General features: G+C 36.9%; 3 protein-coding genes across 6 annotated transcripts in view; 2 read left to right on the top strand and 1 right to left on the bottom strand.

The window, feature by feature from the left end:
- Positions 1–1707: 1707 nt before the first annotated feature.
- On the bottom strand, positions 1708–6269 carry mrm3a (mitochondrial rRNA methyltransferase 3a). Its single transcript, XM_058744741.1, has 4 exons — positions 5791–6269; positions 4351–4595; positions 4098–4265; positions 1708–3120 (listed from the first exon to the last, which is right to left on the bottom strand). Exons 1-4 carry the CDS (start codon positions 6165–6167, stop codon positions 2612–2614), a joined length of 1299 nt encoding a protein of 432 aa, XP_058600724.1. The 5' UTR covers positions 6168–6269; the 3' UTR covers positions 1708–2611.
- A 779-nt stretch (positions 6270–7048) lies between these two features.
- On the top strand, positions 7049–10601 carry glod4 (glyoxalase domain containing 4). Its single transcript, XM_058744748.1, has 9 exons — positions 7049–7209; positions 7414–7463; positions 7566–7686; positions 8075–8219; positions 8367–8503; positions 9435–9521; positions 9597–9710; positions 9788–9874; positions 9968–10601. The coding sequence occupies exons 1-9, from the start codon at positions 7120–7122 to the stop codon at positions 10031–10033; spliced, it is 897 nt and encodes a 298-aa protein (XP_058600731.1). The 5' UTR covers positions 7049–7119; the 3' UTR covers positions 10034–10601.
- Positions 10602–11003: 402 nt separating this feature from the next.
- Positions 11004–25521, top strand: part of LOC131520581 (bridge-like lipid transfer protein family member 2) — a 29166-nt gene continuing 14648 nt past the window's right edge. The window contains exons 1-21 of one of the 4 annotated variants that reach the window (XM_058744931.1): positions 11004–11263; positions 11788–11914; positions 12001–12127; positions 14237–14286; positions 14367–14508; positions 14837–14955; positions 15964–16024; positions 16149–16338; positions 17661–17784; positions 17864–17988; positions 18086–18153; positions 18281–18417; positions 18495–18631; positions 19868–20055; positions 20172–20436; positions 20554–20759; positions 22267–23305; positions 24404–24595; positions 24677–24879; positions 24968–25086; positions 25178–25401. In XM_058744931.1, coding sequence (XP_058600914.1) covers positions 11847–11914; positions 12001–12127; positions 14237–14286; positions 14367–14508; positions 14837–14955; positions 15964–16024; positions 16149–16338; positions 17661–17784; positions 17864–17988; positions 18086–18153; positions 18281–18417; positions 18495–18631; positions 19868–20055; positions 20172–20436; positions 20554–20759; positions 22267–23305; positions 24404–24595; positions 24677–24879; positions 24968–25086; positions 25178–25401 — 3784 coding nt within the window. In that variant the 5' untranslated portion in view covers positions 11004–11263; positions 11788–11846. Of the gene's footprint in view, positions 11264–11787; positions 11915–12000; positions 12128–14236; positions 14287–14366; positions 14509–14836; positions 14956–15963; positions 16025–16145; positions 16339–17660; positions 17785–17863; positions 17989–18085; positions 18154–18280; positions 18418–18494; positions 18632–19867; positions 20056–20171; positions 20437–20553; positions 20760–22266; positions 23306–24403; positions 24596–24676; positions 24880–24967; positions 25087–25177; positions 25402–25521 lie in introns of all 4 variants that reach the window. The other 3 variants (XM_058744930.1, XM_058744933.1, XM_058744932.1) reach the window with 3 other exon arrangements.

Below are 25521 nucleotides of genomic sequence, written 5' to 3'. Positions count from 1 at the left end.
TCTCTGTTCTCTCTATACTTGGGACTATACTTGCAGTTCATATTGCCCTACTACTTGGTTTCTGTAGTATGCATACTGTGTGCATTATGCAGATTTTCTGATAATAATCTCATAATACCCAGTCAACCTTTTAAATTTGGCAGATCATGCGATATCCAACCAGAAATACAGAAATATCCTTACATTTCCACTTAGAGTACATTATACACACACTCTCTCTCTCTCTCACACACACACACACACACACATATATATATATATATATATATATATATGATAGTTTCAGTTTTTCATACTGTACACTATAATGTTGTGATTTGTAGTGTTAACATTTTCACTCATTTTAGTTTTCAGTGTTTTAAAAAAATTCATTTAGACAAATTGTCATTTTAATAATGGTCATAATCATCAGTATCAACCAGAATTTTAACATCTAATATTTTCACAGAAATCTGGAATTCTTGCCAGAAAAACCATATGCCACTTGCTTAATTAAACATGTAATGCAATGAGGTTATGCCACAGTGTAGCAATAGCCTGATACTGTTTGAAATGTTTGTTGCATATTGTTCGACATACTTAAAAGAATAGTTCCCTCAAATGAAAATTTGCTGAAAATGTACTCACCCTCAGGCTATCCAAAATGTAGCTTAGTTTGTCTCTTAAACAGAACAGGGGCTTGTACCTTGAAGCCCGATTTGCTGGCTAGCCAGGTAAGTTTCAGTTTTAGTTTTAGTTACCATGAAAGCGGCTTGGCTTTTAGCGGCATTTATTACCATAGCAATGCTCCGGGGCAGGTTATGTTCTGAGTTAGAGATCTCAAACTGAAATTGGACCAATCAAATGTGAGCACCCCCCAGTTTCTCTTTCTCCAAATTAAAGGTTACTATATAGTAAAAAAATAAAATAACAAAATTGTCTGGCTTTAATGATAATCACTTAGAATTCTTTTATATGATTTGTATTTGAATTATATAATTATTTTATGATTTGTATTATTAATCTATTACGCAGAACACATTTTAGATTAACAATAGGGGTTATGCGCAACAGACTTCCGTATTCTGCTAATCAGGTCTCGTTGCTTCCGGTTCACGCGTTTTGCAAATGCCCGTTAAATATGAAGCTGTTTTACTCAAGATGCCTTCAAAGTAGACACTAAAGATAATCATTACCAATGTCCATCACATATGTGGATTGATATATAAATTATTTTTATTCTTTTCAATAATTTATATATAAAAGTCGAATAAAACGTTAACAATAAAAACAGCTAAAAGTCCATTGATATCGCCATTATTTAATACTATTAATACATTCTCCGACAAGCGGAAGCGATGAGACCTGTTTTCAGGGTCGACATATACCCTATTATTATAAAGCATTTATTTTTGTACCTAATATACTAAAAATTATTCTTTAGTTCTTAAGATAAACTTAAGATCATCTAAGTGTACTCAACTGTGCTATTTTGAGACACTTTTATCATACTATCTCTGTACCACTTGTAGTACACTTGAGTGTACTAGTGTATGAAAGATGGGTTCAAGTGTGCTACAAGTGGTAATTAAATACATTTTTTAAATGCAGAGATAGTATGTTAAAAGTGCATTTTAGTTCATCTTCATGGTGTCTCAAAATAGCACAGTTGAGTACACTTAGACAATCTTAAGTTTATTTTAAGAGGAACTAAAGAATCATTTTTAGTATATTAAGTACAAAATTAGTGTGCGAAAGTAGAGCATTATGGAAGTACACTTGTTTTTCACCTGGGACCAACAAAGCCAGATCGGAGTGCTTTGGTTTTGTCAATTCGAAACTAATCCTGTAACTCGGAATTTGTTCAGCTACCACCATGGTACAGGCCCCAGGTTTAGAGAAATTAAGCATTACATCCCTTGCTCACCAGTGGATCCTCTGCAGTGAATGGGTGCCGTCAGAAGGAGAGTTTAGTTTGAACTGATAAAAACATCACAAAAATCCACATGACTCTAGTCTGATGGTTTGAAATGAAAAGCTGAATGTTTATAAGAAATAAATTCATCATTAAGACATTTTTATCTTCAAAACATTGCTTCCAGCTAAAATAGTGCAGTGAAAAAGGCACCACATCTGAATCAGGAGAGAGATATGCAGTTTACAAGCAAAGCAAAAACAGTCCAAAACAGGAGTTTGACAACTTTTTCATTGGAGAAAGCAAAATGATGGATTATGAACTCACATTTTGGCCAGAGGTGATTATTTAAAAAGTTACGAACACGCAGCTTTTTGCTTCATAACACCAATTAATTGATGGACTGGAGTGGTGTGGATTATTGTGATGTTTTTATCGGCTGTTTGGACTCTCATTCTGACGGCACCCATTCACTGCAGAGGATCCATTGGTGAGTAAGTGATGTAATGATAAATTTCTTCAAATCCGTTCAGTTCAAGAAACCAACTCATCTACATCTTGGATGGTCTGAGTGTGAGTACATCAAAACACACAGTCGCCCTCTACTGGATAAATGACAAACTGTTAAAAAGCAGTCAAAAGGCACAATGATAAAAAAAAAAAAGTGAAAATGGACAGTACTGGTGAAACATCTTTAATACGTTACAAGAAAAGCACTCATTTTAAGATTTTAGATCGTGTTCTTCGCCGTGTTTTGTCCAACAGCTGCAGAAGCTGCCGTCTGCCTTCAAACAGCAGTATACTAGCAGCCATTGCAGAGTTCAGGCTCTCCACTCCTGGAGCCATGGGCACAAAGAGCCTTTTGCCCTCTGTTTCCACAGCCAATCGCCAAGCCTCCAGACTCACTCCATGCGTCTCTCCACCAATCACCAGTGCCGTGCTCCTCTGAGCCCAACTCTCACAGTAAACCTGAGGCTTCAGATACGGCAGTGAAAGTTCATCATCGGACTCTTCATCAGAGTCACTTTCACTGTAGTCATCCAAATTACCTTTTTCTATTTGTCCTGGAACTGGAGCTTTTATACTGTTATCTGCTACATGGACAACCACGTCCTTTGGTAAGTGCTTGGAAATTTCATCCCAGTCTAAATTAGGAAAGACCGGAAGTCGGAAATGAGCTCCCATTGCTGCGCGTAGAACCTTGGGCTCCCAGGCGTCCACACAACCTGAAAAAAAAAAAAAAAAAGTGATTAAAGTTTATTGTAATGCATTCCGGTCATTTTTGACCCGGAAGATATTTCTAAAATTTCTATTTAAAAAAAAATGGTTTTAGTATAGTAGAAACAGTAGAAAATGTTTCAATACTATTAAAATACAGCCCCCCCCCCCCCCCAAGTATTTTTAAGAGATATAACTATTTAAAATAGATAACTGTTTCAATACCTCGATATCTGCGATGACTTTACACATGATATAATGCAGATTTTGAGCTAGATTTGTCTCAAAATACATTTGTAAAATTTCCTTTATATAGGACTGACTTTTTTTGTTATGAATTTTGTAAACATATGCACACACAAACAATTTGAACAGAAAAAAAAAAAAAAAAAATTATGTTTTTTTTTTTTCTGTTCAAATTGTTTGTGTGTGCATATGTTTGTATAAAAATATATGAATTTTTCAAAAAAAAATCATATATTTTGTTTCAAAACATTCTAGGGCAATATTTATGTTGTTTTGATGTTGTTTTGCCAGAATAGGAATATGTAGGTTTCAGAAATTTGGAATCTTTTTTTCAATTGTTAATACTGGTATTTCTCATATTATATTAAATTTCATTTCACAATATATTCATATAAAATGTATCATAAATATTAAATTATTATTGCATTACAACTCATTTTGCTATAGTATAAGTATTATTTAAAGTTTCAAAAATGTTCTAGCTTTTTTAATAAACAAAAAAAATGGTAAGTGTAGTAATAACATAGTAATATGCAAAACCTGTTTGCACATTAACGAGAAGTTCTTCGTTAAATACAATGTCTTTTTGCTGAAAAATATTAAGTTATGACTGTTTAAAAAGTTTACATACTGACCCAGAATGTGAAAATAGGCTGCAGTGTTTTATGAGTTTATAAGGTTTAAGTGTTACGTGTTCCTTTTCAACAAAGACATGTTTGTATATAAATGTATTACGCACCTTTGGTTAGGAGAACACGCTCACAGCCAGCAGCTGCCGCACAGCGTAAAATAGTCCCTAGGTTCCCAGCGTCACGTATATTGTCGCATAACAGAAACAAAGGAACCGACTGAAGACGCATGTCTTTTGGAAACACCAGGTGGGAAGCATCCGATTTTGAGAATATAGCTGCGATTTGAAGGAAACAATGTGATTTGAATTGTGTTATAAACATTTAGATGTGAACTAGGTTTATAAAGAGTCAGGAACGCACCTATAACCCCCTGAGGAGTGACCAGGTCAGACCAGGTCTTCATGTCTTCATATCTGACCTTGATGAGCTTGGCCTGCTGTAGTTTATCTTGAGGAAGCTCCTGCAGTCGCTCCACCGCACTGAAGAAGAGCATCTGAGGAGACGCTCCAGCAGACAGAGCGTCACAGATCAGACGCCTCCCCTCCAGCAGCACCTTACCTTCCTTATCCCGAAACGCTCTGGACCGGGCAATGCTGGCCACCCTCCTGAGGGCAGAATGACATATCTCTTAAAACTACACGGTGCAAGTACTTTTTCTTTGATAAAAATAACAAAATGTTAATGAGAGAGTGCAAAACAATCCATGTCTTTACTTTATCCTAATACACTTTGATAAACCAATAAAAATTATTAATATTTTAGACCTGTCGGGACAGACATAGATAATTCAAATCGATGACAATGGCCATGACAATGATACATTTTTAATAATACAAATGATGTCTTTTTTTAATTATTATTATTTACTCCAACAATACATTTATGCTGTGTTTTGAGGAATCTGTGGTACTTTTTTTTTTACTGCAAAATTTTTCAACTACACCAATAGTCTGCATATGAAAGAAAAAAATAGATAGATAGATAGATAGATAGATAAAACAAAATATATTAAAATCTTTATTTTTTTGTCAAAGGTTAGAGCTTCTTGTTTGAAGCATTATTATTATTATTATTTTAATTAAGAAAAGTTTTAAATTGGTACAACAGATATATGCCATCCAAATACGCCAAAAACTCGTCACCAAACACCAATGACTTGTACATATGGGTTCAGTCATTTCAGACACTTCCAAAACTGTTGCAACAGAGCTGGAAATACAATTTTTAAATACATGAATTATGTTTCCATCTTTGATGCAACAGTTTTGGAAGTGCCTTTTTCTGTTCTAAAGAAGGGGGTGTCCCAATACTTTTGTCCATATAGTGTATGTACAAGTCATTGGTGTTTGGTGATGAGTTTTTGGCTCAATGTCTGCATTTAGTCACACCAGAGGTGTTCAGCTGGGTTTCTGCAGACCAGTCAAGTTCTTCCACACCGACTCAATCAATCATTTCTATTTAAACCTTGCCTTATACACAGAGGCTCTGTCATGTTAGAATAGAAAAGGGTCCTGTCCAAACTCTTGCTATGAAATTAGAAGCACACACATTTCCCTAGAATATCATTATATGCTTAAACATTAAGATTTGTACTCATGGAAATGACTAAAGTAGTCAAACCTGTTCATTAGAAGGGGGTGTCCCAATACTTTTGGCAATATAGTGTATATGACTGGTGCTCCTTTATTAAATAAACGAAAATGAATAAATAACCAAAAGAAATCAGACATCTTGCCATTTAAAACTCAGTTGATGTATTTTTCAAGAATACCGGTAAATGTGTGTCAGTTTTGTGCTCACGCGAGTCTGTTGTCTCCAGCAGGAGCCTTCTCGAAGCGCAGCCCAGCGACTCTGTCCCTCATCTGAGGAGACTCTTCTGCGCGTTCAGAGACATGTCCACTCCACTGCTGGCTGCCAGCTCTCCCTGAGACTTTCTCTCTGTGTTTGTCCTTCGGTGTGAACAGCTTCTGGTTCATTTTATCCGCTGCTTCATTTGATTTAATTAATTTCTCTCGTTCACCATCAGGATACAGGACCGCCACGGGTCTCCGCCGGAGGGCTCGGACATATCGCCTCGAATTCACCAAGATCCGGTGGTTATTATATCCTCTGAGTAATAAACTATGTTCCCCGAAAATAACAAATCCACGACTCACGTTATACATGAGCGCTGCCATGTTTGTTGACCGCCCAATCGCCTGCGTGCTGCGTCACAGGGAATGAACAACGGATGTCCGGTTCGTGAATCATTCTTCTGAGTCGGATCTTTTTCAAGAGTTGATTGCATCACTTCACCGGTGTCGTGATAAGTCGGATCTCTAGCCTACACACAAACAACATTGATCTAAAATATGCATATACTTGCTGCTTATTATAGTGAATCATAAACTTGATCACATGTCTTTTTTTTTTTTTTTTGGTTATTTGACCACTTAAAAGAAGATACAGGAAAATATTACATAATTTATGTTTCCTGTTTGCCAAATTGTATATGTACAAACAAAAATTTACTGACTCCAAACCTCTTTTTTCTTTATTCAGAGTTGACTCGGAGAAGTATATGGAAACTATTCAAATTTCTGTTCATCCGAAAGCAATGAAACTATTTCTTTATTCATCCTTTGTGTCTTCTTAAGACGTGAATTTATTACTTTCTTGTTGTTTACCCTGGCTGGTTGCATATACGTTTTTCTCTGACCGTTTCCTTTGCTTTGTTTTGTCTCTGTATGTAACATACTGTTTAATAATAATAAAAAAGAACAGTTCAATACTTTAAAAAGAGACATTTGAATCAATTCCTTGGACTGAACTGTTCATTGGAACCGATTCGCGTGGTTGACTCAGTTCACCAGCACTAGAATGGACTGTACCATGTAAGAATTCACCAAGAAATGTGTTATTAAGATTCAATACAACATGTTGTAACATGTTATTTTGCATTACAGTATGTTAAAAATATTGACACAATATGTCCTCGTATATAAAGGCACTGCGAATGCGCGTAGAAATGAAACGAATTATTTTGGTTTAGTCTGTGGGCTGTCGACAGCAGAGCAGTCAATCGCAAGGTGTGTGTATCGACACAGAGTGTGTGATCAGCGCGTTTACAGTAGGACACTTTCAAAAGTGATGGCACTAAGAAGAGCACTGCATTTTGTTTTTAAAGTAGGAGACAGGACCAAAACAGCCACTTTTTACAGGGATGTCTTAGGAATGAAGGTAGAAGACCTGTCTACTGATCTTATTGTAAAATTCTAGTCCTATTACGTAAATAATAAAGTGGGAACTTTGCCTCCTAATATTGTTGATAAGCCAGTTAATCACGCTATTACCAAACACGGGTTGGCACGTTATCGTATTTTCCGTCTATGTTTGGTCTCAACCCTAAATTTATAATCAATAATAAATAATTCTAATCTACAGATTCTGCGACATGAAGAATTTGAGGAGGGCTGCAAAGCTACCTGCAATGGGTTAGTCATGCTTTTATTTTTATTTGACTAAAGCTTAGTTACCTGTATAACCTGTATCAAATTATAAATATTAGCTTACGCATATAACTTCTTTATTTTCAGTCCATATGATGGAAAATGGAGTAAAACCATGGTAGGCTTTGGACCAGAAGATGACCACTTTGTTGCAGAGTTGACCTATAATTATGGAGTGGGTGAATATCGCCTTGGCAATGACTTTCTGGTAAATGACATTAATATAAAACATTCATAATTTGAAACCACACACAAAGTAGGCTCTAAACACGTTAAACCATAAAATACATATACAGTAATGATGATTTTGGATCGAATATCATATAAAATGTCAGATTCTACCAAATGTCTCAGCCACGAATTAAATGCACGTAAATTTGTGACACTAATCATGTGAACTCTCATGTGTTCAGTCATAATTTTTCAGTTCAGCCTTGAATTGTCATGACACATTTAATTATTTATATTTTTTGTAATAAATTACAATAGAAGAATATTCACAAGCAGTTTTATACTTTTGGCCCCCACTGCATGCTTTCTGTTAAATGGGGTCGTTTCTAAATAAAGCTGTGATTCTCTGTGCTCTTCAATATTAGGGTCTCACTCTGCAGTCCAGTCAGGCAGTGAGTAATGCTAAGAGGTTAAACTGGCCTCTAACACAAGTCGAAGAGTCTCTCTACATGACTGAAGCTCCGGGAGGATACCGCTTCTACCTTATAGACAAGGAACTGCCGAACTGTGGTGGGTATTTGCACTAAATGTGTGTTATAATAGGGATGTGAGAACTTCCTTCATGAAATATGGAAGTAAATATATGTGGTAACTGTAGTAGTTAAGTGCGCCATTGTATACTGACTCCTAACTGATTGTTTCTGGTTCTGGTAATAGATCCTGTCCAGAAAGTCTCCCTGGCAGTGTCTGATCTGCCGCGTTCTATTCATTATTGGTCTGCTCTGCTGGGAATGAAGGTTATTGAGAAAAATGAGGACAAAAAGATTGCCTTAATGGGTTTCTCAGATAATCAGGTTTGGCTGAAAATAATTCATTTATTATATTTTTGGCAATAATTAATTTATGAGGGCATGCCACTCACCAAGACCTAATGAATTCATGCCTTGGGTTTGGTTATCCTCTTTTTATAAAACTTATATCAGGCCCTTTATGGAAGAAAATTAATTTATACAAATGTATTTATACATTACTGTATATTAGTGCTGTCAAATGATTAATCACATCCAAAATAAATGTTTTTGTTTACGTAATATATATATGTATATATGTGTGTACTGTGTATATTTATTATTTATATATAAATACACACACATGCATGTATATATTTAAGAGAAATATGTTTATATATTAAATATATTTATATATAATATAAAGTACATGAATATAAATATATTCATGTAAATATTTTCAAAATATATCCTGTATTTATATATATATATATTATGTAAACAAAACTTTTATTTTGGATGCGATTAATCATTTAACAGCACTACTATCTAAAAATTTTTTGGAAGAAATAAATATTTTATTCAGCAAGAATATGTTAAATTGATGAAAAGTGACAGTAAAGACAAAAATTTCTATTCTTTTGAACTTTGTATTCATCAAAGAATGCATGGAATGTTTACACAAAATATTAAGAGGCTTTCAACTAAATGTTTCCATATTAGAATGATTTCTGAAGGATCATGTGACACTGAAGGCTGGAGTAATTTTGTATCACAGGAAAAGTAACATTTTAACATACATATTAAAATAGAAAACAGTTGTTTTACATTTTGATAATATTTAACAATATTATTGTTTTTTACTGTGCTTTCATCAAATAAATGCTGCCTTGGTGAGCATAAGAGACTTGTTTTAAAAACATTAAAAGCTCTTACCAACCCCAAACCTTTGAGCAGTAGTGTATGTGTCGTTTTAATAAGTTACGTGCTTTTGTAGTGCAAGCTGGAGTTACAGGACATTGGAGGCGCTGTGGATCATGGAACTGCTTTTGGAAGAATCGCATTCGCTTGCCCTCGGGATCAGGTCAGCTATTCCAACATCAGCCAACAATATCTCTTCTACTTGGTGTCATTTTAAAGAAATGTCTTTGTTTTGCAGTTACCAGACATTGAAGCGCTAATGAAAAAAGAAAAGCAGAAAATCCTAACCCCTCTTGTGAGTCTGGACACACCTGGAAAAGCCACAGTGGAAGTCATCATTCTTGCAGATCCTGTGAGTATTTATTGTCTAATGTTACTGAGATTGATCCTGAGTATTTTCTTGGCTGAGTCAGATTCTACTTAATGTAGGATGGCCATGAGATCTGCTTTGTGGGCGATGAGGCATTCAGGCAGCTTTCTGCTGTGGACCCGAAGGGGAATAAATTACTAGATGAGGTAATCATCTCACCACATTATATAGCATTAAGTATATCCTGTCATCCACTTTCAAAGCGCATTCATGTGTTTTCTGTTTGGTTGCTTTCACAGGCCATGGCTGCAGATAAGAGTGACGAGTGGTTTGCCAAACACAACAAGCAGAAGGCTTCAGCATAAACGCTGTCTGGCTTTATTGAAACAGCTTGAAAATATCCAGGATGCTCAGTCAACCAGATGTTTGTTATTATACATTTCAGTGGTTTGGAAATGATGATCAAAATTCAGTTTTATTTCATGAAAATAACATAAAAACCCGCGTCTCTTGACTTGTAGACATGGTGAAAAATATGTATATTTGTGTAATTACAAAAAGTAAATCTTCACGATTATGTTGTTATTCTCTTGAAAGTGTAAATAGGTTTCATAAATAAAGAATATAATCAGGAAGTGTAATGTTATAAATATTCAGTGGCTGTTAAAATAAACATTTCCTGCCTTTGGTGCCATTCATAATTAATTGCAATTATTACTAGCATCATGGTATACAGTACACCAAAGTGCAGAAAAAGAAAGACCGAAAGCTTTCATTCTGCTGACCAGCAGAGATCAGTATTGTAATGCTTCTGCATTATAGTATGAGTTATTATCCATGTATATATATGACAGAATCTTATGTATATATGACATTGAAAAACATACAGAATCTTGAATCTTATAGACTCACAAATAAATCATGTTTGATTAATTTAATGTGTCAACGCTTACAAATTCTGGTAATAAAATTTTTTGAAATCATGCTTCATTATCATTTCACTGCAAAATACCAGAGAAAACAGCTTAACCAAAATGTGGCCAGAAAGGTTGAGAACTACTGGTGTGCAAGGTGACCTGTGGTCATGTGACACTGTCTGAGATGAAGATGACTGTCAGCTGACTGTCCAAATCATAAAACTGCCAATTTACATACTGTAGTTTATAATAGTTAAAATAAGACTGAGAATTACAGTTTTCGTCTATAGAAATGGGAAGACTCTTTAAACCTTTGTGCCCCTTTAGTTTAAAAAACAAGTAACAAAAATATATATATTTTTTTTTCCTGTGCTCAGCTTATGGGACTTTTATTATGAAACACTCACAGAACATCAATTTCTAAAAAGTTAGTATTTCTGCCTTCACACTTGAAACAGAAGCACTACAAGAGGAAAGTCCATTACTTAAATCCTAAATCAGAATGAAATGTGGTTTATCAGCGGATGTAATTATAATGCTATGTGTTTAAGGAAGCGGATAAACATGATTAGCATGTCCGTTTATTGACAGAGAGCTGCTAGCGCCGTTAGCCTAGCATGAGACGGAGGGGCGCTGTACACGTAAAGAGCCACTGGTCTGCATTACAAACCCTTTCAGGTGGGTAACCCGACTTAAAAGCTGCTAATTACAGTCAACACCTTAATTAGGAAGTTAAATAATTCTTGCTTGGAGGTGCGCTGTGTTGTTTTGACAGCTAACAGGCTAATGTTGCTTTGCTGAACATTGCAAGTTCCACCCAACAGCTGTTTGCAGTGCCAGAGTGGCACAACTGACGATCAAATGCTTAGATTGTTTTGAGAATAAAACTATGTGCAGTATTATTGTTGTATTATTTATTGCACAGAGCTCTTAGTCTGTAATTTGGCTTGTAAAATTATAATAATTGCAACATATTCTGCTTCCGTGTCACTATTCAGTTAGTTTTGTTTGTAACGAACAAATGTTAATATTTCAGACGACATATTGAATAAAGAAATGTAAATGCATTCATTTGGCTTCTTAAAATGATCATGCACTTGCATTCTCATTCCCTTCTTTTCTATTCACTTGAATGTATTCACTAATACCCAACATGTTTTGAGAGAATTCAACAGATATTAATGTGAGTGACTGTTTGACAGGTGGTCTGAAGTCAGGTGCCATGGTTGAAGGCTAAATGTGAAGGAACATTTGCAGCACAATGTCTGCCCTGCTGATTACCATCTCAGTATTTCTCATCTTGGCAGTTGTATTCATTTTGATCTTTAGGTAAGAAGCCAGCTTGCTTTAATATGTACAGATATTGAAAATGCAATATTAAACCTATTAAATCTGCCCACTTTGTGCTTTATTAGATGGTTTGCTTGCAGTTTGGCTGTCCGTTTTTTCCACGATGTCCTGAATGCAGAGCTAAAGATCAGATCTGTGGGTCTTTTCTCAGTGCGAGGAATCAGTGTTCAGTTTCAGCCTCAACACACTCTAGTGGGTTTGGTTTCTGCATCAATAAAACATGCGTCACACACACTGCATCTAATATCAGCCCTATTACAGTCCTCATAACCCTGTAAAGTCTAACACATGAATTAATAGTCAAAACATCTATCCATCTATCTATCTATTTATTTGGAAGTGTTTGTTGAACTTTTAGACAAAATATTTGTAAAAGTTTACATAAAGTCATGACCAAAATTATCAGCACCCTTGCAATTCTGTCAGAAAATTGTTCCAATTGCAAATATTTTGGTATTCACGTGCTTATTGTTTTTGTTTGCACTGCAACAACACACAAAAAAAAAAACAGAGAAGAAAAGTCAAACTTGATACAATTTTACACAGAACTCAAAAATGGACTGGACAAAATTATTGGCACCTTGTCAAAATTGTTAGAAATAATTGTTTTTCCAAGCATGTGATGCTCCTGTAATTTGTATTTAGACACATCTGTGGCAAGTAACAGGTGTGAGCAATATACTAATCACACTTGCAACCAGTTCAAATGGAGAAAAGTTGACTCAACCTTTGTGTTGTGAGTCACACTGAGCATGGAGAAAAGAAAGAAGTGTAAAGAGTTGTCTGTGGATTTTTAGAGAGAAGATTGTGGGAAAACATGGACAATCTCAAAGCTACAAGTCCATGTCCAGAGATCTTAATGTTCCTGTGTCCACTGTGCGCAATATCTTCAAGAGGTTTACAGCCCATGGCACTGTAGCTAACCTCCCTGGACGTGGACGGAAGTGCACAATTAATGAAAAATTACAACAAAGGATTGTTCGAATGGTGGATAAAGAACCCTGATTAACTTCCAAACAAATTCAAGCTGATCTGCAGACACCGGGTACAACAGTGTCAGCTCGCACTATCCGTCGCCATCTGAATTCAAAGGGACGCTATGGTAGGAGACCCAGGAGGACACCACTGCTGACACAAAGGCATAAAAAAAGCAAAACTGGAGTTTACCAAAACCTACGTGACAAAACCACAATCCTTCTGGGAGAACGTACTGTGGACAGATGAGACAAAAGTAGAGCTTTTTGGTAAAGGACATCATGGCACTGTTTACAAAGAAATGAGGCCTTCAAAGAAAAGAACACAGTCCCTTCAGTCAAACATGGTGGAGGTTCAAAGATGTTTCGGGGTCGCTTTGCTGCTTCTGGCACTGGATGCCTTGACTGTGTGAACGGTATCATGAAATCTGATGATTACCAAATAATTTTGGGGCGCAGCGTAATGGCCAGTGTCAGAAAGCTGCGTCTCCATCAGAGGTCATGGGTCTTCCAGCAGGACAATGACCCGAAACACACTTCAAAAAGCACTCAGAAATGGTTACAAACAGAGCGCTGGAGAGATCTGAAATGCCCAGCAATGAGTCCAGATCTGAATCCCATAGAACACCTGTGGAGAGATCTCAAAACATCAGCTGGGAGAAGACATCCTTCAAATCTGAATGACCTGGAGCAGTTTGCAAAATAAGAGCGCTCCAAAATTGTAAGAAACTCATTCATGGTTACAGGAAGCGATTGATTTCAGTTATTTTTTCCAAAGGGTGTGCTACCAAATATTAAGTTAAGGGTGCCAATAATTTTGTCCAGTGCATTTTTTTGGGTTCTGTGTGGAATTGTATCAGATTTGACTTTTCTTCTGTTTTTTTGTGTTGTTCCAATGCAAACAAAAAATAAAAATAAACGTGCGTACCAAAACATTTGCAACTGCAACAATTTTTTGAGAGAAGGGTTGCATTTTCTGACAGAATTACAAGGGTGCCGATATTTTTGGCCATGACTTTATGTGCTTTGTTGAGTATCATTCTTAATCCTTATATATCCTTATCCTTTTATGGCTCATTTAGTACGATATAGTGAGAATAGTAATATATAGAGGTCATATTTGAGGATTACAGAAGGCATGTAGTAGATTATGTACAACAGGTTTTTCAGCAGCAGTTTGATCATGTTGATAATATAAAGGCCATAGAAATTTGATACATATCAAATATGATACAGTAGGCTTTATGTAGTTAAGAGCAGCAACTGATGTGGTGTAGTGATGTTTAATATATATTCTAGCACTACAAAACCTTTTTCTGTTTTGTAGGAAATTGACAGAATATGGATTTCTTGCAAAATAGTTAACCCGGACTTGCCGTAAGTATAATTATAAGACACAGTTAGTGTAAATATTGTCTGTTAAAGATCTGTCATTGTGATTGTGTTGTATTTGTTAGGAGGTTTTTGGCGTTGTGTGTGGGTGAGGCTCGGGTCCGCTTTGACCTACAGGAGCCATTTAGGCCCCGGGCTCTCAAAAGGAATGAGGAGAATTCAAAAACACCTCCTCCGAGTCCCTCTACCCTGCACCTCCTCTCTCAGGTATGCAAAGCTGACTTGCTGTTGATTACCACAGAAGAGCAATATATATTGTTTTGAAGAAAAGAAAAGGGTGTTATAGTAATGCACTTGCAATGAAATTCAATGGGGCAAGTCCATGCTATTTCAAAAATATCACGACAAGATAAAAAAAATTATACTCCTTAATGTTCACTTACTCAAAATGACATCCAACCTTTTAACTCATAATTTTGTATGAAAGAAGTGCTTTTAAAACCTTTGTAATGCCGTTCTCCATGGACTTTCACTGCAATACTGTAGATACAATTGCACAGTTCCTTTAAAGTTTCCAGTGGTGTCTGTTTTGCAGCTGCTGTCATTCCACATTGACTCTATAAATGTGATGGTGTTGAATCTGGCCCTGCCTGAGTCCCTCTGGCACATGACATCCTCTGCCATCACTTTGCTGCTGGATCATCAAAGTAAAAGGTGATTAACCTGTGAAAAAGAAGAACTACGTCTTTTTAAAAAGGCTTCTGCATGGTGTTGTGTGACCGATAGCTGTGTGCATAGCAGGTAAAGCTCACTTCAACACCCGAATGGGATGCACTGAAGTTTTAAAACCATTAAGCCTGTACTTATTTTCATGTTGTGACCAATATAAATTAGTAACAAATGGCCATGATTGACCATGGTCAATGGTAAATATCTAAATTCTATGCTATTTTGTCTAAAAAAAAATAAATAATAATAATTCATTCTAAATGGTAATAATGGTAATTATAATGCACAGTATGATAAATGGAAATTTATTTAATTTTTCTTATAATTAGCTTTAAGTGAGAAAATGGTATAGTAAAATTGTAAAAGGTTTGGGATTGGTAAGATTTTTTGTTTTTGAATTTGATTGATTGATTCTTCATGTTTTAAAAAAGTTTCTTATGCTCACCAAGGCTGTGTTTGTTTGACCAAAAATACAATAAAAACAGTATTAATTTGAAAAATGGTTGCAATTTAAAATAACTGTTTTCTATTTTTACTTTTTAAAATGTAGTTTGTTCTTCTGATCAATAAAGCTGAATTTTCAGCAGCCATTACTCCAGTTTTCAGTTTACATTTTGTTTTTCAGGAATCTTAAAGAGTTTAAAAGAACATGTAAACATTGTAGTGTCACTTTTTAATCAATTAAATGCATCCATGCTAAATTAAAGTATTAATTAAAACAAATTAAAAGCAAATAACAAAAAAAATCTTACTAACCCCAAACGTTTGAATGCTAGTGTAATGAACATGCACAATTAAATATCCAATATCTACTGATATTGATAAATGAACTATTTATTTTAATAACCAATATATCAGTATACTCTGCATCCCTATTCCTATTCCACAAGGATCAAACCACAATCTTTCACCATTTTGGCCCTGACCAAGCCCTTTAGAGAAACAAGTTACCCAAATGCCTACTAAAATGGCAACTTACTGATATGTTGTCAGGTTGGCCTGGGATTTCTCAGTGGGACAACTTAGCAGTAAAGTTCTGAAGAGCAGCAGACTGGTATGTACAGCAAACATTCATGTGTGAGGGTGTTAATTCACTATGTTGTGTTGTGTGCAAAGGATAAATATTTGGGTTAAATGGTTACAAGGTGCTAACAGAGTGCCTGTCCTCTCATTAGCAGGACACGTGTCTGGCTGAGGTATCGCTGAGTCTGGCCCTGAATGGTGACGTGAGTCTGCCTGGTCTGAGGCCGGGTCGTCTGGGACTGTGTGTGAGAACACTGCTGGCTGAGCTTCACGAGGGCCTGTTCCTCAGCCAGTTCCCCAAACCTCCAGGAGCTGCTCCTGCTGTCTGCACAGCTCATACTGCAGGTTTGAAGTTTAAGCTACACACCTTACATTAAAGCTATGCAGTTAGTCATAATACATCCGAAATCGTAATGTAGCTTTTAGTGCAATTATCAAATGGCAAAGGCTGCAGTTTAATTTAAAAATTAAATAAAAAATTAATTTGCTCTGCAATAATTTCATAGCGCATCACCACATAACTGACGCGCTGTGAGGAAAATAAAAGATTAGGCTGTTAGCTTAGACTACTCCTCATTGAAAATGTTTTAAAAATGTCTTTTATAGCCTACAATGAATTACAGGCCTATAGCCTAAATAAAATTGGTAACAGTTCAGTCAAACTTAACTTTATTTTAAGCACCAACTTTCAAAAACAACCTGTTCGAACTGTTTCTTCTCATTGTTTTCACTATGTTGGGGCCACAAGAGAAACATTAGGAAATAAATGAAAACAGTTAAGCTATATACCGCATATTAAGTAGGAGCTTCGTCTCGCGTTGTCTCTGAGAGAATATGTGCCGTTAATTTGTGCGTCGTCAGATGCCGAAAGCGGCGTCAGTTTTTACTTTCACGGTGAAAGACGTTCACCGGCATAAGTCTTGCACAAAGTTTGCACGTTGCTTGTATGATATCCACGGGCTCGCCTTCACGGTTTAAAACAGAAATATTTCCAATATTGCGACGCACCCTCCGACCTGCGGTTCGCAGGGGGGGCCCACAGATTTGCGCTACGCCACTGAGTTTAATATTTGAAAATGAAATAAAATAAGATGCAATAAATATTAGTATTGTAAATTTAAAGTTCTTCAAATAAAATTTTTATTATTTTTCTTTAGAGTGAAATATCACAGTAGTATATTCTTATTTTGTTAAATATTTCTATTTAGTAATGATGATAATAATAATAGTTACACACACACACACACACGTGTTTTTGTGCATCCCTGCTGTAAATCAGTGTTGTTTTAGTATCATTTGTATACGTTTTTTAAATTATATATTTTCCATTTGAATTTCATTCAAAGTTTTATTATTTTTGTTTTATGGTTTTTATTTATTTATTTTAAATGTGGTTTTTAGTTATAAATATGGTTTTTATACTTTTATAGCTTATAGTATTTATTGATTTTCTGTTTGGTTTTACATATTTGAGTAATTTATGTTCGTCTTTAAATTTAAATTTCTTTAAATTTCTGTTAACTTTTCTATTATTTCAACTAGTGAAAATTAGTTAACCCTGTTGTAAATAAATTTATATATACTATACTATACTATACTATAATATAATAATTTACCTTGCTTTAAATACAAATGGTAAAGCTTTTTGATGTTTGTGCCTCTTCAAGATGACAAAGAAGACTCTTACGTCCAAACTGAAGCAATTGAGCGTCTTCACAACCTGATTCCACAGAAGGTCAATGTGGATTTTGAAAACACTAATATCACACTCTCCATGCACAGTCAGAAGAGGTGAGCAGTCATGTCACAGTTATTGTGCTCAATATTGAATGTTGTATTTGTGCTCTAACACACTATGTTTGCTTCACAGACATTTGAACTGGACTTTAAAATCTCTGAAGCTGGGTTATGATCGTGATGATGAGCAGCTTCCTCTGAAGAGTTTCTCCCCTGAGCTCAGTTTCCCACAGAGCCGCCTGGAGCTTCTGCTGGAGGGTAAAGTACACAAGAACACACTCGTTATTTTTGCTTAGAGAGGGATCTGAACACACACTTAAAGCTACGTATATGGTGGGTACTGGGTGTTTTTCAGATGGTCTCTTACTGTCACAAAGTCGACAGAGAATTATATGTCTGAACACACTCAGAACAATACTGCAGGTGAGTTGTTTTGCTCACTTTCTATATGATTTTTCTATGAAAATCTAAATCTTTCTTTGATGTATGTTTTGCAGCTTCGTGTTTGCTTTGTTCTTCATTATTGTTTCTGGCTTCACTCTTTCTTAAGGTGACATCTGTTGACATCTCTAGCACGGTCACCATCAACACTTGTATCATCCACTACCGTCATCAAGAGTTCTCCCATTGGCTGGACATGTTGTCATGGGACCAGCTCTCACATAAAAAAACAACTCGTAAAAAAAGGTATTAATCGCCCGTTTGCTTTCTGAGCGTCCCAGATTGGGCAGTGATGGAGGTCTTGTTTATTGTTCTCTCGTAAGTGTCCTTTTGTCTCCCAGGCGTTTCCCTCAGCTGGACGCTCCCGTGATGATAAGCTCCTCCGTGTCTAATGTCAATGTGTCAGTGCAGTTGGGAGATACGCCACCCTTTGCCCTGGGCTTCATCTCCGCCAACACTGGTAAATAGAGAAGTGTGGCTATTGAATGCTGTTAAAAACAATAGACAGTTGAACAAGCCATTCAGATTAGACAGGAATTACTCTAAATAACAGCAGGTTTTGTTCTCTACCAGTTAGAGATGAATGAGAAAGTATTTTAGAAGATCTATATTTTGAAAAGCACAATTTCAAAGGCCAATATTAAAATATGTTCTTGCTGTAAAATATTATTATAATATTATAACAATGCACTTTTTGTGTACATTGTAATTATATTTGTAAAAATACCTGCATGTAATTACATTTATAGTTACACTGTTGACCCATCCCTTACACTTTAACCCACCCTTAAACCTACCCTTACCACCAAACCTGTCCCTAACCTTACCCGTATCCCACCTCAATAGCAGAAAAAGTGTTTCGCAATATTATATGAACACCAAGTATATTGTACTTACTTTTTAATGTAAGTACATAGCAGTTAAGGCCACTTAAAATAAATTGGGACCTAAAAATGTTATTATAATCATTTAATTATTTAAAAATGTCACTTTGCCTTGTCAATGTACTGTAGGCAGTCTTATTGTAGTATTATTTATATACCATTATAGTATTTTGAATTACATTTGTTTTTTGTTTTTTGTTTTAATTGTTTAAAAGCTAATTTTAGCTATTTTAACTTTAATTTATTTCAGTTTTAGTTTTAATCATTTTAGTGCTTCAGCTGTAACATTTTTTTACTTAGTCGCCAAGCCAACATTTCATTGATTTTTTTTATTTTATTTATTTTTTAAATAAATGTTCTAATATTTATAATTTATTTAATTTAAACTTTTATTTCAGTTGTACAAAAACTAGTTTAATTGCTTTAGTTAATAATATCAGCCCTGAATGGAGCCACAATAACTAAATTCTCTTTTCTAAATGAATAAATTGCAGTTTCCTTTCTTGGTCAACTTCTGGTAAAATAGAATTGATTGAACACTTCAGTTCTTATTTTATTTTTTTAAATAAATGTTCTAATATTTATAATTTATTTAATTTAAACTTTTATTTCAGTTGTACAAAAACTAGTTTAATTGCTTTAGTTAATAATATCAGCCCTGAATGGAGCCACAATAACTAAATTCTCTTTTCTAAATGAATAAATTGCAGTTTCCTTTCTTGGTCAACTTCTGGTAAAATAGAATTGATTGAACACTTCAGTTCAAAAGTGTCTCTGCTGTGATGTGTGACTGAATCCGGTGTGTCTCACAGAACTGCAGCACTTGTTGGGCTCAGAAGAGGATGACGTGAAGAGTCTGAGTGTGACTGAGAAAGCCTCTCTCTCCCTGGATCATTTCTGGTGGCGTGTGGGCCAGGGTTCCCATATCCAGCAGGCTCCTCACCCAGCTGGAAAACATGTCTGGGGGGAAGCCCTTATCCTAGACTCTCTTACACTACAGGTAAAATCAATATGCATTTATGTAGTAAGTTATCATTTATCATGAAAGATGGGCTATGTTTTGAAATAATAACCTTTTGGCTTTACATTATGCCTTTTTAATTAATTCGTCCACAGAGCAGCTATAGTAAGTCGAGGACGGTGAACTCCAGCCCTTCTGGGAGTGCTTGTATGGAGTCCAGTCTGAAAGGCCTGCAGCTGGAAGTGTCCGAGACCTGCACTCTGTGTCTGTCACGTCTGTTCTCCGTTCTCAAACTGGACAAAGCAGAAAACGTCTCCTTACATTCCACTCCAGAAAAGCCTCCAACCCGTCTACCACCTCTCTTTAAGTTTAAACTCAATCTTGAGGATGTAAACACATTCACACTCTCCAATGTGGCAGGTGGGAACTAAAAGAAGCCCTTAAAATACCAGTTACACTCATGTTTTTCTTCCTTCCTTCGGTACATGTTAGTTTGTTTCAGTACGTGAGAGTTTGTTTTTCTGTGTTGCATTAAAGGGGCTGTTGCAGTGAGGGTGGACACAGTGCTAGCTGAAGGATCGGGGGAGAATTTGAATGTTTCTGTCCAAGGTGTTTCTTTGGCTGTGGTGAAGGCCCTCACTGAGAGTCTGGAGCCCTGCCGCCCAGCCGCCCAAACTCCTAACCCCATCTTGACCCTAACAGGATTTACTGTCTCCTATCACATCAGCGGCCGCAGTCTGGAGGTACTACACTGCTCCTACACACAGCCGTCATGACTTCCATCACCTAGGATCACTTATTACAGGCCATGACCACTAGGTGTGGTTGAAAGTGACTGCACTGATTGATCACTTCATATCGAATTCCATTAACAGTTATAGAAGGGTCCAAAACTATGATTCAAATTTAAATCTAAGGGTTTTGGACATTGCATATTTTACAGCCTGGTCAAAATGAGCCCTTAATTTTAGTATATGGCCTTAGATGAGGACAGTAATTTGTGTCAACACTTACGTGACTTTCAATCCAATACCGCAACAGTACTCAACACAAGATGCATTCTTGCTGAAAAAAGCAGGAAGACTAGGCACAACTAAATGGATCAAAACGTAGTTACAGAATGCACAATCCTGTTTAAGTGACCAATAAATCAAATTTTGAATTTTTTGGAAAGAGTTTTTGTAGTGTTTATCTGTAAGTCATGCCAGATAAAAATTGCATTTTTGCGAGAACAATAAAACTAAAATTTTCTAAATTTATAAACGTGTATTTTAGTTCCCGACAATCCACAAAAAAATCCTTTAAATTTAATGGTATTTAGAACGTAACAGGGATTTAATATAAAAGTATAAAACAAACCTAAGTTATTGTGGCATTTATTATAAAGGCCAAGCCTAAACAAATTCTGAAATAAAACAAAAGAAAAAGTATTGACGTGGGAAATATGCTATACAGATATATCATGTACCTTTCTCATTCGACATGAATCCAAATGTCTGTGCTTTACACATGTTTTGTGTTACGCTTGATTTTAATTGGATTATAAAAGTCGCTTTGGAATATACAGTTCAGTTGTGGCCAAAATTTACATACACTTTGCAGTATCTGCAAAATGTTAATTATTTTACCAGAATAAGAAGGACCATACAAAATGCATGTTATTTTTATTTAGTACTGACCTGAATAAGATATTTCACATAGTCCACAAGAGGAAATAATAGTTGAATTTTTAAAATGACCCCATTCAAAAGTTTACATACGCTTGTTTCTTAAAGGGATACCAGCCCAAAATGAAAATTTTGTCATTAATCACTTACCCCCATGTCGTTCCAAACCTGCGAAAGCTTCGTTCTTCGGAACACAATTTAAGATATTTTTGATGAAAACCGGGAGGTTTGTGACTGTCCCATTGACTGCCAAACAATTAACACGGTCAAGGCTCAGAAAAGTATGAAAAGCATCGTCAGAATAGTCCATCTGCCATCAGTGATTCAATCTGAATTTAATGAAGCGACGAGAACACTTTTTTTTTTTTTTCTGCAAAGAAAACAAAACAAATCTCCTCTGGTTCAGCGTAGCCTCATTTTGGAGAATATCCGCTGGACGCAAGCAGCGTATGCTCTTCTGTGTCAGAACACACAGAGGAGCGTACGTTTTACCTAAATGTACCTTAAAACATGCTCATAGTTTCCGTTTCATGCCAACTTTAACCACATCTTGATTTCCTTCCTCCCGTCTTCATCTGATCAGGTGCAGAGTGAAAACGCTTTAACAGTGCAGTGGACACCATCGGATCACATGTTTTTGTATCAGCACGTCACAGAGAGCCAAAGCTATTGGAAGGCGCTGTCTGAATCTCTAAGGCTACGACAGAAGGATGGAACAGAGTCTGCAGCCTCTTCATCTGGCATGTTAGTTTGTGTAGAGTTGGCAAGCATACGGCTCACTGCCCATGTGGCCGAGACAAACTTCATCACCTTCTGTGCAGAAGCACTGTTGCTCTCCAAACGGCCTGGAGCCGTGCTGATGAAAGCTCCTCATTTGGTGTTCAACTTTGATGGCAACGACATCTTCTCCTTTTCTGAAGCCGAGGTGCAGATGCTGGATGAGCTCGAGGTGATGCAACAGCACAGATCTCAATTCCCTTTCCTCCAAACATCTCGCAATCGCACTTGGCTCTTCACTGCACCCAACCTTGCCATTGAGTTCCCTTACCAGTACGACTTCTCTGACACTTTCGATAAGGCCATCAGCGTGCAGAAGTGGCTGAAGACCCTACACAGCAGTGCTGCCCCATCGACAGAACCTTGTCGCCTTCCGCCGGACCTGCTGGTCCGCATCAACCAGTTCTCCTTTGTGTTCCTGGACGACGTGTTTGAGATCAAACTACGCGACAATTACGAGCTAATGAAGGATGAATGCAAGGAAAGCACCAAGCGCCTGCAGCTGCTGGACAAGAAAGTAGCCGACCTACGCAAGCAGCATGGTGAGCTCCTGCCGGCCCGTAAGATCGAGGAGCTCTACACCTCCCTTGAGCGCAAGCACATCGAGATCTACATTCAGCGGTCCAAGCGGCTGTACGCCAACACGCCCATGCGCAAGTCCCTGCTCACCTGGACGGTGTCAGAGTTGGAGCTGGTGGCGCTTGCGGATCAGTCGTTGCACGGGCCTGAGCGGATCCGAGAGCAGCTGCGGGACATCGATGGCATCAGCCCCTTCCCTAGAGATGGCCTGCAGCTGGTGATCCAGTGGTGCCGTGCTTTTAAATTCAAGCTTAATGCATTTCTGGGTAAGTCAAGTGTACTTAAATACAGGGATGTCCAATGTCCTGCAGAGCTTAGCTCCAACTTACCACAACGCACCTTAACTTTAGCTCTGACAGCGACGGCAAGGTCATGGGTTCGATTCCCCTGGAACGCACAAACTGATAAATTGTATACCTTAAAAATGCAATGTAAGTTTCTTTGAAGAAATGTAATGTATAAATATAAAGGACGTTTCAAGTAATCTGGAAGACCTTGATTAGCTGGTTTAGGTGTGTTTATTTGGGGTTGGGGCTAAACTCTAAAGGACAGTGGCCCTCTAGGATCATGTTTGGACAGACACTCCTGCCTTAATATGTAATCCAATGAGTGATGCTTGTTTTGTTAGTTAGTGAATATCTACTGTCAGTAATCTGACACTTATTCCAAACACAATAAACTTTTTTCCTAGATATCACTTTAAATTAACAGATTATGCTAATGCTGAGAATAGCTAATGCTACGCTAAGAAGACTTGTTTTTACAAAAAATCATAAGGCATCATGTTTGTTAGAGAATGCAAGCCCAGAATATATTACTACAAGTACTACGGTGTTATTTTAGTATCTGTTATCATTTATTTATATTTGAGTAAGCTTTAATTTGTTTTCATTTTTATTAATTTTATGTGCTTTCATTACTGTTATTATTTTTGTTTTTTATATTTCTAAGAAAATTGTCTGTTTTAGTTTTTCACTTAGAACTATTAATCTAGTTTTTAGTTTAGTGTATTTTATTTCACCTTTATTTCAATCAACAAAATTAGTTTTTTAATAATTTTAGTTTAGTTAACACTAACAACACTGCTTGCTCAATGAAAAAATGCATTCAAGATGGCCGACAAAAGAAATGCCAATTAAAAGATAATTCATTACTGAAAGGTGTTGATAAAATTGCTTCAGTTTAATTCAGAATTGACTCAATGTTTGTGCCCTTGTATTTTTTTATACTTAGCAACATGCTAATATCAAACTCTATTAGAATAGATTTTAAGTGTTGTTTGCTGCATGCTACATATACAAAGTGCTATTTTTAGTCACTTATGAGAGTCCATGATGACTAGCATTCTTGTTTCCTGTGTTCAGTGCGAATCCGGGACTATCCTCGTTACCTGTTTGAGATCAGAGAGTGGTCGCTGTCGGGACGTCTGATGGGCACCGAGCAGGACGGGCAGCTGAGAGCAAAGCGCAAACAGGTGGTCCAACTCGGCCAGCCATGGGGTGATGTGACCGTTTACAGAAATATGCCACCCCTGAAGTTCTACTACGACGTCCATTGTAAGTCACAACACTCTCTTGGTCTTGTAAGTCTGTAATGTGATATTGCAACAATGTGACTCAACTTAATTGTTCGTATAGCAAATATTTCCCTCTACACTATTGTGTGGGGGCCGTGCTGGGATCCTGCTTGGACGCTGATTGGCCAGGCTGTTGATTTACTGACCAAACCCACAGCTGACCCGTCCCCCCTTCTGACCTGGTGGGATAAAAGCAGACTTCTTCTACATGGCCGCTGGATGATGGACATCGAACAGGCCAACCTGCATCAGCTTGCTACTGAGGTACTAACAAACACACCCAGGCTCCAGCTTAAAAACCCTTCATACTTTTAAATATCTAATGCTAACTATCATGTTTCATTTGTGTTAGGACCCTTACAACACCACGGAGAACCTGCACTGGGAGTGGAGCAAGCTGAACTTTGACTGGAATCCTGGGCAGTTTGTCTTCAAGGGTGACCTGGACGTCAATGTTAGAACAGCCTCCAAGTATGTGACTAGTAGTTGCATTGCATTACAACATTACTACGTTTTGATTTGAGTTTGATTATTTAAATCTGTCTGGTCTGTTTCTATACAGGTATGATGATATCTGCTTCCTGCACCTTCCGAGCCTTTGTATGACCCTTGACCTCCAATGGTTATGTCATGGTAATCCACATGACCACCATGCCGTAATGCTCTGTGCTGTGGAAAGCGTTGCGGATGTCACCTCAGGCCAGCCGCACGACTCCTACAGGGCCTTCCGCTCTGAAAACCTCAACCTCTCCATCACCATGGACCTCGACCAGCACTGTGGCAAAGGTTAGAACTATAGCCTTTTTTCTAAATGCTGATAAATGCTACGCGACTTTTAAAATCGGAGCAGCAACTAGTGTCGTCCAGACTGAAAATCGGGGGGCAAAAGTCGTGTAGTTTATTCCA

The sequence above is a fragment of the Onychostoma macrolepis genome, chromosome 15, assembly GCF_012432095.1.
Source record: "Onychostoma macrolepis isolate SWU-2019 chromosome 15, ASM1243209v1, whole genome shotgun sequence".
In the NCBI taxonomy this organism is placed as follows: Eukaryota; Metazoa; Chordata; class Actinopteri; order Cypriniformes; family Cyprinidae; genus Onychostoma; species Onychostoma macrolepis.
This window is presented reverse-complemented; position numbering and strand designations above follow the sequence as displayed.